Raw genomic sequence first — 14,353 nt, forward strand, 5'->3', positions numbered from 1 at the left:
CCACATCCTAACCATAGCACCACTAGAACGATAAGGATCCTCCTCGTTAGTGTGCAAGTCAAATGGCTATTGGAGGTGACAGTCTCATCACTGTGAAGAGCTATGCATATGCCCTTGCTCCAGAGACCTGGACACTGAGGTTCCCAGGATACTGACAGATATAGCCCTCAGCCCACTAGCTCAGGGGGGCAGGCAGTACCCTTAGTTGTATGGGGCTATAAATTAGCTTGGCAGCCGTGACCCACCCATTTCCCTAGGTGGCACTTGCTTTGGGCTTCCCTGGACAGGAACCCTGCTTTTCTTCAATACATCTTCTCCACAGTCTGTTGATCGGCTCCTTGACAGAGCCTTTCTTTTCCATTCTAGAAACTCTAAAACTGAGGATGGCTCTTGGATATGCCTCCTGCTGTGTGTCTCTTGCCCAAGACATGAGCAAACAGAGCCCCAGCTGCCATCTGGAAGTGTCTCCAAGCACAGGGAATGCCAGGAACTAAACATCTTTTCAGTTACCCAATTAAAAGATAGGATACTGGGGCTGGGGTTGTGGCTCAGTGGTGGAGCACTTGCCTAGCATGTGGGAGGCACTGGGTTCAATTCTCAGCAGCACATATAAATAAATAAAATAAAGGCATCAACAACTAAAAATATTTTTTTAAAAAATAAAATGAAAAATATTATACTATGACAGACCCTTCCCTTAGGAGAGACTCAGCCTGCCAGGTCCAGTGACTTCTCCTTCTGGAGGTAGCTGCACAGAGAAGTGAGACTGAAGGCAGCAGCATCCCCTGCCTCAGCAGGAGATGGGCAGGACTGACAGCTCACTATTCAGCTGGCTCAGTAATGCAGGATGGAGAAAAGGGCCGTGTGAGCTCTGGGTCACTGTGGTTTAGCAGGCCTAGGCTGCAAGTTCATGGGAGCTCCCAGGGAAGTCAGAGATAGTGGCAAAGAGTCTGCTTTACCGGGCCTTGAAGGAACAAGTCTAGCAGAGGTCTTTAGACAAGGCAGGCAACCCAGCACATGTGGGCAGGTCCCAAAGGCCAACGTGAAGGTCAAGGATATCACTAGGAAGCCGATCCAGGACCATGCAGAAGCTTGCTGCTGGCCAGAGCTCCCTGCAGCAGGAATCCTGTGAGAGACAGGCATCCTGGGCTTTAGGGTCAAGCCCATGTGGGGAAAGTTGAGGTGGCACCCAGGATTGATGAGGCAGAATGTGCCTGCTGTGGGGAGCTTGACTACCAGGTCCCACGGGGACAGAGAAGAACAGCTGGACCAGGCTCATGTACCCCCAGGCCTGGGGCACAACAGACCTTACTGACTTTGGGGCTGCTCCCTGTGTCCTGAATGAGACTGAGACTTCCAGGGACCAGACTACCTGGCCAGGCTTTCCCCCCCTGCTGCTCTCACCTGCTGACCTCAGGGGTCCTGTCTTTCTGTCTTTACCTGCTTTGCCATTGGGCCTTGGGGCTTGTCCACAGGAGCTGGGGAAGGAGGGAAGGAGAGTGTTCTATAATATAATGTCCAAGGCACCCCCAAAATGATCATGATGAGAATAATGATGACAAAAATGACTATGTTTAAGGTGAACTTGGCGTTTCTAAAACATCTTTTTTTAAAAACCCCACTGCTTTGAGTGGACCTATAACATACAGTTTAGTTAGAAACTATGCTCCTTGACAGAAGCAGCTTCAAGACTAGCCTTAGCCCAGTTCTGACCTGAGGGTGGCCCTGTGCCCTCCTTTAAGGGATATCTGAAGGGGATACTATATAGTGACCCAGGGGTTAGGATCAGGAGAGCACACTCTGAGGTCTTTTGGAGCCAGGAGGTCATCAGGGGTGGCAGGTAAGTGGCCCTGTGAGTCCTATCTCCAGACATGGTCCTCAATTCACAGCCCTGGGTTACACTGGGGTGGCTTCATCTCCAAATTCCTCAAGAGAAACTGGATATTCTATCTTGTTTTTAATGTGAAATCTCCCAATTTTCAAATACTGTCAACTAAATAAGGCATTCCCCCCTCCCCCCAATAAGGGATTTTTAAAATACCACACGGTCTTAATGAGCACCTCTGTGGTCTGGTTTTGCCCCTAGGGGCTGCCCATGCATGACCCTTAGCTTGATAGGGGCAGAAGGGAATGTCCAGCTTCTTCCCCAGGGAAAGACTTTTTCTATGGAAATTACCATCTTTCTGTTTCCCAAGGTGGTTCTGAAGGTGAGCTGTCCCTGCTCGTTGAAAATGCAAAGAAATAAATGTATAAAAATAGAGGAGCAATCCCTCAATTCTTCTGTCAGGTTTAAGTCCCCAGCATCTCCTCTGGGAGCAGCAGGGATGGCCCTGAATCATCTTCAGGCAGCTGAGTGGAGCACTGAGCTCTGCACGGGCACTGCCTGCAGGGCTCCCAGCCCCTCCCCTGACCCTGGCACAGCCCTGGGCAGCACCAACGTGTGTATGTCTGTGTGTGCTTGCATTGTGTGCACATGTGTGTGTACGTGCATGTAGGTGTGTGCCTGCACATGTATGTGGATTGTGCCGGGACTCCAAGGACCCAAGAAGGCATGGGAACCCAAGCAGCAGCTGCTCAGTCCTGGCCCCAACTTGTTCTTTTTCCAGTCAAAGCCAGCACCTTTGCTTCTTACCTCCTCTCTTTTCATTCTTGGTCTCGCCCACAACCAAGCTGCAGACGTACCTCTGACTAAGTCAGTTCATCTTGTCTGAAGCAGGAAGCAGAGTTTAAGGAAAGAGCTTCTGGCAGAGAGTCAGCCATGCTGGGGTTCTGTCAGTCTCCTCATCTGTCAAATGGGGACAGTAATTTGTCCTGAAGATGCCTGTTGCACTCTTTGAGGAGATGAATACTGGGTTCAATTTGGGGGAGTGGACCCCCGAACCAGGCTGCCTCACATCTCCCTGAGTGGCCAAGTTCCCCTTCAGAGGCCTGGTTCCACCTCCAGAGCCTGTCTTGTGCCACCTTGACATGGAAGGAATGGCCATACCTGTCTGGGGAAAGTGGTAGATAAGAGGCGATAGGGATAAGTGACAGAGTTGTTCTGGAAGACTCTTTATAGACAATGTTTCAGGGATGTCAACAGCTGAGCAGGGCTCTTGATACCCACTCTAGCTAAAGCTAGGGCCTGGACATCACCCTCAGTGTTGATGATGTCACCTGCGTCTCTGGTTCTTCTCAGGGCAGGAATCACTGAGTGCCACTGAGAAATACAACCTGGCTTGGACAGAGACCTGTGCAGCAGGGCAGGGGTGAAAGGGATGGGGCTTCCAAGACAGTGGCACGGGGACTCAGTGGGCAGCATACAGTGTGGTCTGCAGCTGCCATCAATGCTGACGGTTGGCCTCGTCAGTCTGGCTGTGACCCCAAGAGGTGAGGGCAGGGGAGGGCTGAGAACTGGAGCACTGGTCCAGGGTGACATTTAGACCCAGTGGGGAAGTAGATGGGAACAAAGGCAGAAGCCACAGCTTTGCAGACAGTGGGACACCATCTGAGGCCCTGAACTTGAAGGAGCTCCAGGTCCTGGACCTTGTAGCTGAGACCCCTCAGGCCCTCACCCCGACCAGGCTGCTGCTCATTGCCTGTGCTAACTCTTTAGGGGCAGGAGGTCAGGGCCTGCTGTGGGGAGCTGTCATGAGGAGCTCGTGTTGGTCCCTGCACAATTCATCGAGCACCAGGAGCTGACTTAAGAGTGGGGTGGGGGACATCTACCTGGTCCCTTTAGTGGAGGACTGAGCAGAAAGCTCTTGGAGGGGAACCAGGCTGGAGGAAATGATGTAGAACACATACTGCTGGGGTGAGGCCTACATTTCCTCAGTTATCACAGAGGTCAAGGACACCTGGGACATCAGCCTTTTGATAGTAGGCTAGCCCTTTGGGAGTGTGTTAGTGTATGTGGGTGGAGAGAGCTGGCAGTGCAGGTGACACTCCTGGCCTCAGATGCTGGGTGCCAGCCCTGGGCTCCTCAGTCTGTCATAGTCTTAGGAGGACACCATGGCCCTCACTGTGGCTGTAGTTACTGCCTGGTGCTGGCCAAAGAGTTGGCCCTAAAGCCTCTGAGGTGGTTGGTTTAAGCGCGTCTGAGTCTGAGCCAGCTTGGCATTTCACTACAGCCCCTCTCTAGACCTCAGTTTGTTCTTCTGCTAAATGGGGGCAACAATGCCCTTGATGATGATGATGATGTTGCTGGCACTTGGCTGGAGCTGAGCTGCATCCAGTGGAGTCTCGTCCTGCTGTGATGTTCCCAGTGAGCCGGGCCTGCCGCTGATGATAATGTCCTATCCCTGTAGGGGCCTCCCTGGGCAACTTGGATAGCCTCAGCCAAGCGCTGGGCGTCTTGGAGGAGCGGGTCAACAGCTCCAGGAGGAGGGCACGAAGACACGCTGCCGATGACGACTACAACATTGAAGTCCTGCTGGGTGTGGACGACTCCGTGGTTCAGTTCCACGGGAAGGAGCACGTGCAGAAGTACCTGCTGACGCTCATGAACATCGTAAGTGGGGCCGGGTGGGTTAGTGCGAGGCCGGAGTCAGAGCGAGGACATGGGGGCGTGGAGTGGGGCATCATGGGCGGGGCTAGACTGCAGGTGGCGCCTGTAGAAGAGTCCGCTCAACTTTCTGTGCCAGACTGTTAATTTTTTTCCACTTGAAGCTGGAAGCGAGGGCCATCCTCAACAGGGAGGCTTTCTGGGTCCACAGGTAAGAAAAGTTGAGCATCCCATCCACCTCCCTGAGTCTCAGGCTTCTTGTCCGCAGGTGGGGATGATTCTGACTTGGCAAGGCTGTTTACAAGTTTAAGCAATTTTTCCCACACTCCAATCATTTGTGTATCTTTTATAAAAAAAATTTTAATGATTGCCATTTTTAAAATTTTAAATTATTTAAAAAAGAAATCTCACTTCATCTAAGAAATAATCTTTTTAAAAATTTTTATTATTGGTTGTTCAAAACATTACATAGTTCTTGACATATCATATTTCATACATTTGATTCAAGTGGGTTATGAACTCCCATTTTTACCCCGTATACAGAGAAATAATCTTAAGGTAAAATCCAAAATGACCTTATTCAATGCCAGCTAGATAGTTCTGCATTCGGCCTGCCCTCAAGACAGAGCTTTGGCCCACTTTCTGCCAAAAATGGAGATGAGTGGTGTTAGGTAGGAGGACAGACAGACAGACACTGATCAGAGGCTCGTCCTTGAAGCAGTCAGAAGAACTGAAGGTTAAAGAGGGAATCACTTTCTTCCTGTGAATCTGGGGTGTTTAATAGGGGTGCCTAGGTGTCACATAAGTCTTCTCAGTACCTCTTGTGTGCTTATTGTTGAAGTTACAGGGTCACCCCCACACATTCCATGCCTCGTGTCCTTTAAGAGGTACAAGATGTTGATCAGTATGCAGGTGTGGAAACCTTTGCTCTCTCTGCTTGGTCCTGATCAGGCTACTGTGGGGACATGGGGCACCCAGCCTTCAAACTGCAGGCTCTGGGGAAGCTGGGTTAAGCTTTTCAGCCCTCCCTCTCACTGGGGCTGGCCCTTCTGAACACTGCTAAGAGCCTAGGTCTGGGAGGGAGGATGGGGTGTGGCTTTGAACAGGAGCTGAAAGGGTGGAGTGTTGGTGCGGAACAGGGCGATTGGTGGAACAGGGTGATTGGTGGTTGGTGGGGTGGAAGCCTGGGTGGATGGGGAGTTCTAAAGTAGCCAAATGTTATCATGAATGAGGTCTAATACAAGTCCAGCCCAGGCAGGCAGTAAAGGGCAGAGGGATCTTCTCGGGGCCTACTGTTCAGCTCTGCTTTCTAGGGCCAGGTGGTGAACCTTTGGGAACCCAGTTGGCACAGTGTCCCCAAGGTGCTGATGAAAGATGCATCAGGGAGGACGTGAGTGAGCTGAACCTTGGAGGGAGAGACTTTTGCCCTCTTGTTCACCTCCCTCCTCTCCTGCCTTAGATGAGCAATTGACAACCACCCCTCAATCTTCTCAACTGCAAAGCGGTGCTAAAGTCCTCTCTATTTGTACAGTGCATTTTATTTTTTAGAGTGCCCTTAATCTTATATTAATTTTGAAAAGTTCCTTTAATGTAATAATAATAACAATAATTACTCCAATTATTAGCTCCAATATGTGGCTGTGTGGCAGCCTGTTCTAGGTACTTATTATGCAATATGTTAGGATATCTTCACCATGAGTCCATAAGACTGGTAGATATAAAATCTTTGTGTTCAGTGTATGTGTTCTTCCCCAAGGGATTCTACTGCCTTCCCACCCAGTGGGACTGTGCTTGGAATAGAGTCTTGGCCCCACCTTTTCCAGGTGTGTCATTGGGAATGCTGCCCCAGTTCTCCAAGCCTTGGTGTTTTTATCTTTAAAATGGGCCAGTAATTTCCATCTTGGGCATTGTAGTGAGGATTTAATGAGATAAGGGAGATGGATGTATTTTTTAGTCTCTAAATAAGGTAACATGTTTTTCAGTCTCTAGGTAAGAATGTGTTTTGCTAACGTGACAGCAACAATATTTGATTTAATAACAGCACACAAAGAACCATTCTTAAGAAGTCCACCAGGGACTCTGCCTGGAGGTGGGGGTATCCAAGGTGAGTTCTTCCTGAGACATAATGTAGCACATCTTCCTTTTCCCTGGTTGGAGGTTCTTGTGTCATAGAGAGCTGGTTGGAGGAAGTCTAAAACTTTCTCTGGGTTTTGCAGTGAATTTCAGTGTATTTATTCACACTCCTATGATCCAACTGGACCTCTGTTTTGGATAATGGGCAAAGTTTTTAGAGGATCATGAGAAATATAAAAATTATTAAATCAAAATGAGCTTTATCATAATGAACAACAAAAAAGGGATTTTGGGAGCTAAATCCAAGAAGTTAAGAAGTGGAAGTAGGAGCTTATCTTTTTTTCTGTTTCACATAGATGTGCATTTATTTATTCAGCAACTGTTCATTGAATGTGTACTTGTCCTAGGCACAGCGGTGAGTCCTTCAGAGAAACAGGGGCATGGTAGAGAGGCCTGGGGCTCAGCGACGCTCTAGGGGATAGGGGGGAGTTTTTTCTATTCTGAGCTGAGCTCCACCTGCCACAGCAAGAGCACAGTGTGGATAAGGGAGATAAGGTTCGGCTCAGCTGGGAGCATGGCATTGCCCTGACAATTAATACCCTGTGTCCTCATTGAGAGCGCGTACACACCCGGGAAGAGAGAGGATATAAGACAAGTGCAACCCTTGGGTGGTCTTGGGGCTGATTTAAAGCATGCAGGACCCTTTAGTAATCTTAGGGAGGAAGGGCATTGAAGAAGGACAACTATTTGAGAAAAGGACGACCATGTAGAACATTGTTGTCTCAAAGAGCTATCCATAGTGACAGAAGTGCTCTCATTCTGTCCTGTCCAGTGTGGTAGCCACTGGCCACACTGGCTCTTGAGCACTTGAAATGCGGCTGGTACAAATGAAGAACTGAATTTAATTTATGTTTCCAGCATAATTTTAATTTTTAAATTTTTGTTGTGATAAAATATCCACACAGGCATTATCATCTTCACCATTTTTAAGGTTCAGTGGTGTTAAGTGCATTACATTGTTGCGCATCTCTTACCACCATCCATCCCCAGAGCTCTTTTCATCTTATAGAACGGAGACTCTGTATCCATTTGTGTTAGTCAGCTTTGTGTCACTGTGATTAAAATACCTGACAAGAATAACTTAGAAGAGGAAAAGTTTATTGGGGGCTCATGGTTTAGAGGTCTGAGTTGATGGTAGGCCAACTCCCTTGCTGTGGACTCAAGATGAGGCAGAATGCCATGGCAGAGGACATGGCAGAGGAAAATTACTCAGGTGATAGCAGTCAGGAAGCAGAGAGAGAGAAAGGGAGACGGCTCAAAGAGCCAGGGACAAGATATAATCCCCAAGGGCCCCCAATGATCTGCCTCTTCCAAGTGCACCCCATCTGCCTACACTTACCATCCTGGAGTCCATTCATTATAAATCCATTAAATGGATTAATCCTTTGGTGAAATTACAGCTCTCATAATGTAATCATTTCATCTCTGGACATTCCTGCCTTGACTAACTAACACATGAGATTTTTGGGGGGCCTCCTCATATCCAATCCATAGTACCATTAAACACTAACTACTCATCTCCTCTTCCTCCCCTCGGCTCCTGGCAACCACTGCTCTACTCTCTGTCTCTGTGAATTTGACCACTCTAGGTACATCACATAAGTGAAATCTTGCCATATTTGTTGTTTTCTGACTGGCTTATTCATGTAGCATGATATCCTCAAGGTCATCCATGTTGGAGCTTGTGCCAGAATTTCCTTCCTTTTTAAAGCTGAATAATATTAAATTGAATGTATGGACCATATTTTATCTATCCATCCCTCCACTGATGGACAGTTGGGTGGCGTCCACCTTTTGGCTGTAGTGAGTAATGCTACAAACATGGCTGTATGAATATCTATTCAAGGTCCTGTTTTCCATTCTTTGGGGTCTATACCCTGAAGTGGAAATGCTGAATCATGTGATAATTCTACGTTTGACGTTTTGAGAAACCACCAAACTGATTTCCTCAGCCACTGCATCATTTTATATTCCCACCAACAGTGCACAAGGGTTCTGGCTTTTCCACATCTGCACAACACTTGTTTTTTTTTTTTTATAGTAGCCATCCTAACTGGTAATTTATTTGCAGTTAATTTGTGCTTAGATTTAAATTGCCAGGGTGGCCAGTGTCAACTCTGTTGGGACAGTGGAGTTCTGGAAGACATGTGTACAGTGGGAATGCTTCCTGTGTCCTCTCTCTGAACGTGAACTTAGCCATCATATATTAAACAGCAGCACGGGGTGTGTGGGCCTCAAACCAAATCCCAAGTGGCCTTTGGAAGCCTGGCCAGTAGCTTGTCATATTCCTCATGTAAGTTCACAGCTGGTCTTAGGGCCTCCCAGGGCTAGAACCAAAGTAACAACACAGAAGGACAGATGTGGCAGTCGCTTCCCTGGGCTGTATTCCAAGTGCGGCATTTGGTTGATTGTAATAAAAGGCAGGGTCAGGGTTTGGGGGCCACCCCACAGGGCAGGCATGCATGACTGCTGAGGAAGGCCATTGAACTATGGGAGAAGGGTCTAGTAGGGGTTTCAATGGTGGGGACCCAGGATATAGACTGAAGAGGAGAGGCTGAGGTGAATGGGGTGGGTGCATAGCGCCACATTGGCAATTCTTAGATTCCCTCATTGTCCAGGGTGATTTCTACCTGAAGGTCTCCCTTTGGGATCACTCTGTGCGCAGAGCGTAGGCTGGGGTGAGGGTCCTGGTATGGCACAGACAATCCAGGCATATAAAATATCTACATTTTACCCTCCACTGCCCAGTCTCCCATGCAGCTAATTTAGGACCATGTGGCTAGTTTTCTGTAGTGGTCTATATAATATCACTAAGTGCTACTATGTGCCGTTCATCTCTTTTCCTGCCACCATAGCCTCGGGCACTACATGTCTCATTAGGTGCAGCTACAGTACAGCTTAGAGCCACCCAAACAACACTGGACCATGATGTGAGCAAGGAAACACACATCAATGCCTTAATTGTGTTAGGCGACTAAGGTGAGATAGATTCCTTGTTATTGCAGCATAACCCAACTTATTCTGTTTAATACCTCTGGCTCCCATCCACATAGATATCCAATGTTTATTGGGAGTCTGCTGTACATTAGGTAAGGGGTATTGCAGTGAGCAAGACAGGGCACAATTCCTGTTACCATGGGCTTGTCTTGGAGTGAGGGGACAGAGACAATATTTAAGCAAAAAACAAGTGAAATCATTTCAGATAATAATAAATGCAAGGAAGAAATAAAAGAGAATAAAGAAGAGTTGGGGAAGATGGAGATGAGGGAGTGGGTTCGCAGGAAACAACACTGGAGCTGAGACTGATAATGACAGAATTGTGGGAAGAGATGGGATAGATAAACTGTTCCAGGTGGAGGGAATAGGTGGGCACAAAGGCCCTGAGGCAAGAAAGAGGTCAGCACGTTTGAAGAAATGAGAAAAGACTGGTGTGGTAAGCAAAGGCCACAGCCAGCAGAAGGAGCTTGAGGTGATCAAGGCCAGTCACCAGGGTCTTCTAGACATGGAGAGGGAATTGGATGAGATTACAAGGCAGTGGGAAGTGCCTGGAGGTGCTGCTTCCTTTCTGCATTCACGGGCAAAGCATGTTATTCTGCTTTTTCATGGAAAATGAAAACTGGTCAGTCTGCCCCTCTCTTCATCTCAGCCCCACTGGAGGGTACTGAGCTCCTCATGGACAATACCTGGTATTTGGACTCCCCGCCCCTACCAACTCACTGTCAAGCTCAGCTTCCTTCTTCCTTAAATCCTTTTCTTCCTTAAAGTAATATTTTTAAAAAGTATTACAATGTTTTATATTTAATACAGACAATATAATACTTTTGCTACAAAATTGAAATCGATTCATAGAGGTATGCCCATATTTTTTTCTAGCAATTACTGTCTACTATTTAACAGTTTTTAACTGCACTACATGACTATAATATACTTTCTATGTATAACTATTTATATGAATGTCCATCTAACAAAATTGATTTTCCTTTTAGAGGTCAGATGGACCACTAACTATTACATCATCATAGGTGAATCTTTTGCTCATCCTTAATTATCTTCTTAAACTGAGTTCCTAAAAGTGGATCCCTTGGTTAACAGGTATGCACATTTTAAAGCTTTCTACACCAGAAAGTTCTCTGTTGCGGTCTTATCTAATTATCCTCCATGGAACAAAGTCTGTCTTTCTACCTGCTTAAACCATTGAATCCTTTAAAAATGGGGTAATTTAATAGTTACAACTGAGAAATACTTTTTTGTTATAAATTGTATTTATTCGATGGTAATAAGATTGAATTTTTAAAAATATGTATATTTTGAACCAGATTATTTTATTTTTGGTATTTGACTTACTCTTGTCCTTTTCTACTTTCATATTCCAAATAGAATACTTATTCTATTTTAGTTTCTTTTTTTCTGAATCTCTGAAGGGTCATTATATTCAAATAGGTTAACCTTTTGTCTGTTGTAGGTGTTGCAAACATTTTCCGGTTTTGTTGTTTGACTTTTGTTTTGCTTGGGATAGTTTTTGATGGCTTACTTTTTTTTTTTTTAATGATGTATTATTGGGCACTTCCTGTCATCTCCAGAAGTTAATCTGAAACTTTGCTCAGCTTGTTCCCAGTAGTAACACCCATTGTCACAAGAGAATTTTCCGAGTTCTTGCCCCTCACTAAGCACCTCATCATTCTTTCCACACCTGTGTTCAGCCACAGCCACCCAATACCCAGAAGTAAGAGGAAGAAAAAAGGGATATTCAAAGGGGCCGATATACTTATGTGTGATCTATTATTAGTTCACACAGCCTCTGGCTGCCACAAAAATCAGTATATTACCAGTGACCCCCTACTTGGGGAACACTGGCCTGTAGGCATAGCTGGCACAGTACAAAATAAAAATACCATATCTCTTGTTCAAAGCACAGGGGGGAAATGCCATAAAAGGCATATATTAAGCCTTTTTCTTCTTTCTTCACTGGTTTGGTCAGCTTTTGCATTGCTTTGACCAATATATCTCACAAGAACCACATAAAGGAGAAGAGTTTCAGAGGTTCAGTCCATGCTTAGCTGACTCCATAGCTCTGGGTATGAGATGAGGCCGACATCATGACAGGAGGACATCATGGAGGAAAGCAGCTCAGAACATGGCAGTCAGGAAACAGAGAGCTCTGCTCACCAGGGACAAAATATAAACCCCAAAGTCACAACCACAGTGATCTACTTCCTCTTCCCACACCCTGCTTGTCTACAGTTACCACCCTGTTAATCCATCAGTGGATTAACCCACTGATTAGGTTATCCCTCTCGTAATCCAATCATTTCACCTCTGAAAATGAGCTTTTGGGGGACACCTTATATCTAAACCAAAACACTAAGTCTACCTCTCAGGTTATTAGGGTGTTTTTATTTGCTTTTTAATATTATTGTAAGTGAAGAAAATTTTCGGAATTTTTCATTATTAGCATGAATTTTACCATTCGTCTTTATATTATACAATGCTTGTTTTAAATGCAAATATTAGAACGTTTAACTTGTATGTAGACTCACCAAAATTTAACAAATTTGTGTTTTGTGGTGCATTCCTGAAGGGTGCCTCAAGCTGACCAAATTCAGGCAAACAGAAGCCAGATTCAAGAAGGTTCGGAGAGGCTGGGGAAATAGCTCAGTTGGTAGAGTGCTTTGCCTTGCATGCACAAGGCCCTGGGTTCAGTCCTCAGCACCAAAAAAAAAAAAATGCTGGGAGTAGGAAGCATGGATCCCCAAGGATGGAGCCAGCTGAGGGATACTATTATCCCTGTACAGGTACAGGGTACCCTCAGAGCAAGCCAGGATCCTCACAGCTGCTGCAGGGCTCCCCCATACACACCCAGCAATGCAGGGTGCAGCGGCTGGGTCTCCCTTCTTATCAGCCACCAATGCATTGCCCTGGGCCCTAGCGAGGGGGTCTGGGGGGGTTGAGCCTTCTTCCTATTGATCCACTGCTCCAAACCAGGTATCTTTGTCCATTTTCTGTTGCTAATAACACAATAACAGAAACTGGTAAATTATAAAGAAAAAAGGGTATTTTTTAAGCTCACAGTGCTGGTCTCACCTCCAGAGGCCACATCTGGTGATGACCTTCTTGCTGGCAGAGTGGTGGTGAGGTGGTGCAGGGTGGCACGTGGCAAGAGAGAGAGAGTGTGCTGTATATGTGTGTGTGTGTGTGTGTGTGTGTGTGAGAGAGAGAGAGAGAGAGAGAGAGAGAGATGGTCCCTCTTCCTCTTCTCATAAAGCAGTCAGGATTCAATCATGGTGACTCTACTCTGATGACCTGATCTCATCCTTATCACCTCCCAAAGCCCCCCCCCCCGCCTCAACACCATAATCAAAGATTAAGTTTCCACTACTTAATGCTTCATAGTGGGGATTAAGCTCCACATGAGTTTCAGAGGGCACCAATCATGTTCAAACTACATCACCAGAGAAGGTGGCCAAGAATTGTTCCACTCCAGTGCTGGTTTCACTCAGTACCTGGAGGTGCATGTGAGGCTCACCTCTGTAAGACACAGGTTTTGGTTGGCCACTTACCAGACGTGCCTCCTCGTTGCCAGCCCTAGTGGGATGGCTATCACCATGCCCTGCCTTGAGATGCCGCGAGGTACACATACCTGATGGTCCTGGACCTGGTGGCAGGGTGAGGAGAAGGGAGCTGAGTGCTGGGGATTGGGACCCTAGGTATGCTAAGGTCCCCAGGATGTACTCCATTGTCCTATTAGATTTCACTTACAAAACACAAAACAATGAAGTATTTCAGAACTGCAGCTCTGGCGCACGAAGCCCTAAGTGTGGGGCCCTTCACTCACCTGTCAACAAAGTGTACCTGCCAATGCAGGATCTTGAACCCTGAGCTCTGACTTTGCAGCCCATAAGACTACCACATGTTCTGTGGATATTCCCTGTGCATTCCACCTTGGGGGTCCCCTTTTCCAGAGAAGGGCTCTTCCCCAGCCTCTACTCAGCCATGTCCTACACACCTTGGAGGTACACACCAAAGCTACCTCCACTCCTGCCTTTCTGCCCAGATAACAAAAGCTGAACCTGACAGGTTGCCAAGTGTGTTTTAAGTCTGGGGTTGTCTGTGAGCCAGTAGCCTAGTCCTCTGAGGCCCCCTTTCTGATTTTTTTTGTTCTCCCACAGTCATAACCCTCAGAGTTGCTGACAAACCCAGATGAATCCAGTCTCCTTGGGCTCACTGGCCCTTAGCTTAGTCAGAGAAGCTGGGACTCCTTAGGGATTCTGTTAATCAATTTTCTGTTGACAGAATGAAATACTTAGGGTCAGGAACCTTTTAAACAAAAGAAGTTTATTTAGTTCACAGTTCTGGTGGTTCAAATGGTACCAGCATCAGCCCAGCTCCCCAGGGGACCTCATGGTGGGTGACATTGCAGTGACAGGAGAGCCTAAGAAAGGGAGAGATCACGGGGTGAGATAGGAAGAGAGAGAGAGAGGGAAAGAGAAAGAAATTATACACAATGAAACTTTTGTATAACTAGAAGGAGTGCACTCTAAAATAATGATAGAAAGTGTGAAATAGTGAATACATATACCAGTACAGTTGTTCATCACCATTTTTAAGCGTTATGTACCTTACATAATCGTATGTGCCCCACTTGTGTACACAGGCCACACAGTAGATTGTTTACACCACATCACCAGCGACAGGTAAGTAAGGTGCTGGGGATATCAGGACCCTGTGAAATCAGTAAGC

At 46.6% G+C, this 14,353-nt stretch overlaps 1 protein-coding gene across 1 annotated transcript in view; it reads left to right on the forward strand.

Annotated features, from left to right (window-relative positions):
- Adamts2 (ADAM metallopeptidase with thrombospondin type 1 motif 2) overlaps window positions 1-14,353 on the forward strand; it is a 261,665-nt gene that overhangs the window by 151,832 nt on the left and 95,480 nt on the right. Inside the window, exon 4 of the mRNA XM_046457097.2 lies at window positions 4,287-4,489. Within this exon, the coding sequence (XP_046313053.1) occupies window positions 4,287-4,489 (203 nt within the window). The remainder of the gene's footprint in view (window positions 1-4,286; window positions 4,490-14,353) is intronic.

Source organism: Marmota monax, unplaced genomic scaffold (assembly GCF_021218885.2).
Source record: "Marmota monax isolate L192 unplaced genomic scaffold, Marmota_monax_Labrador192_F-V1.1 WCK01_AAM20220418_F8-fsc00263, whole genome shotgun sequence".
In the NCBI taxonomy this organism is placed as follows: Eukaryota; Metazoa; Chordata; class Mammalia; order Rodentia; family Sciuridae; genus Marmota; species Marmota monax.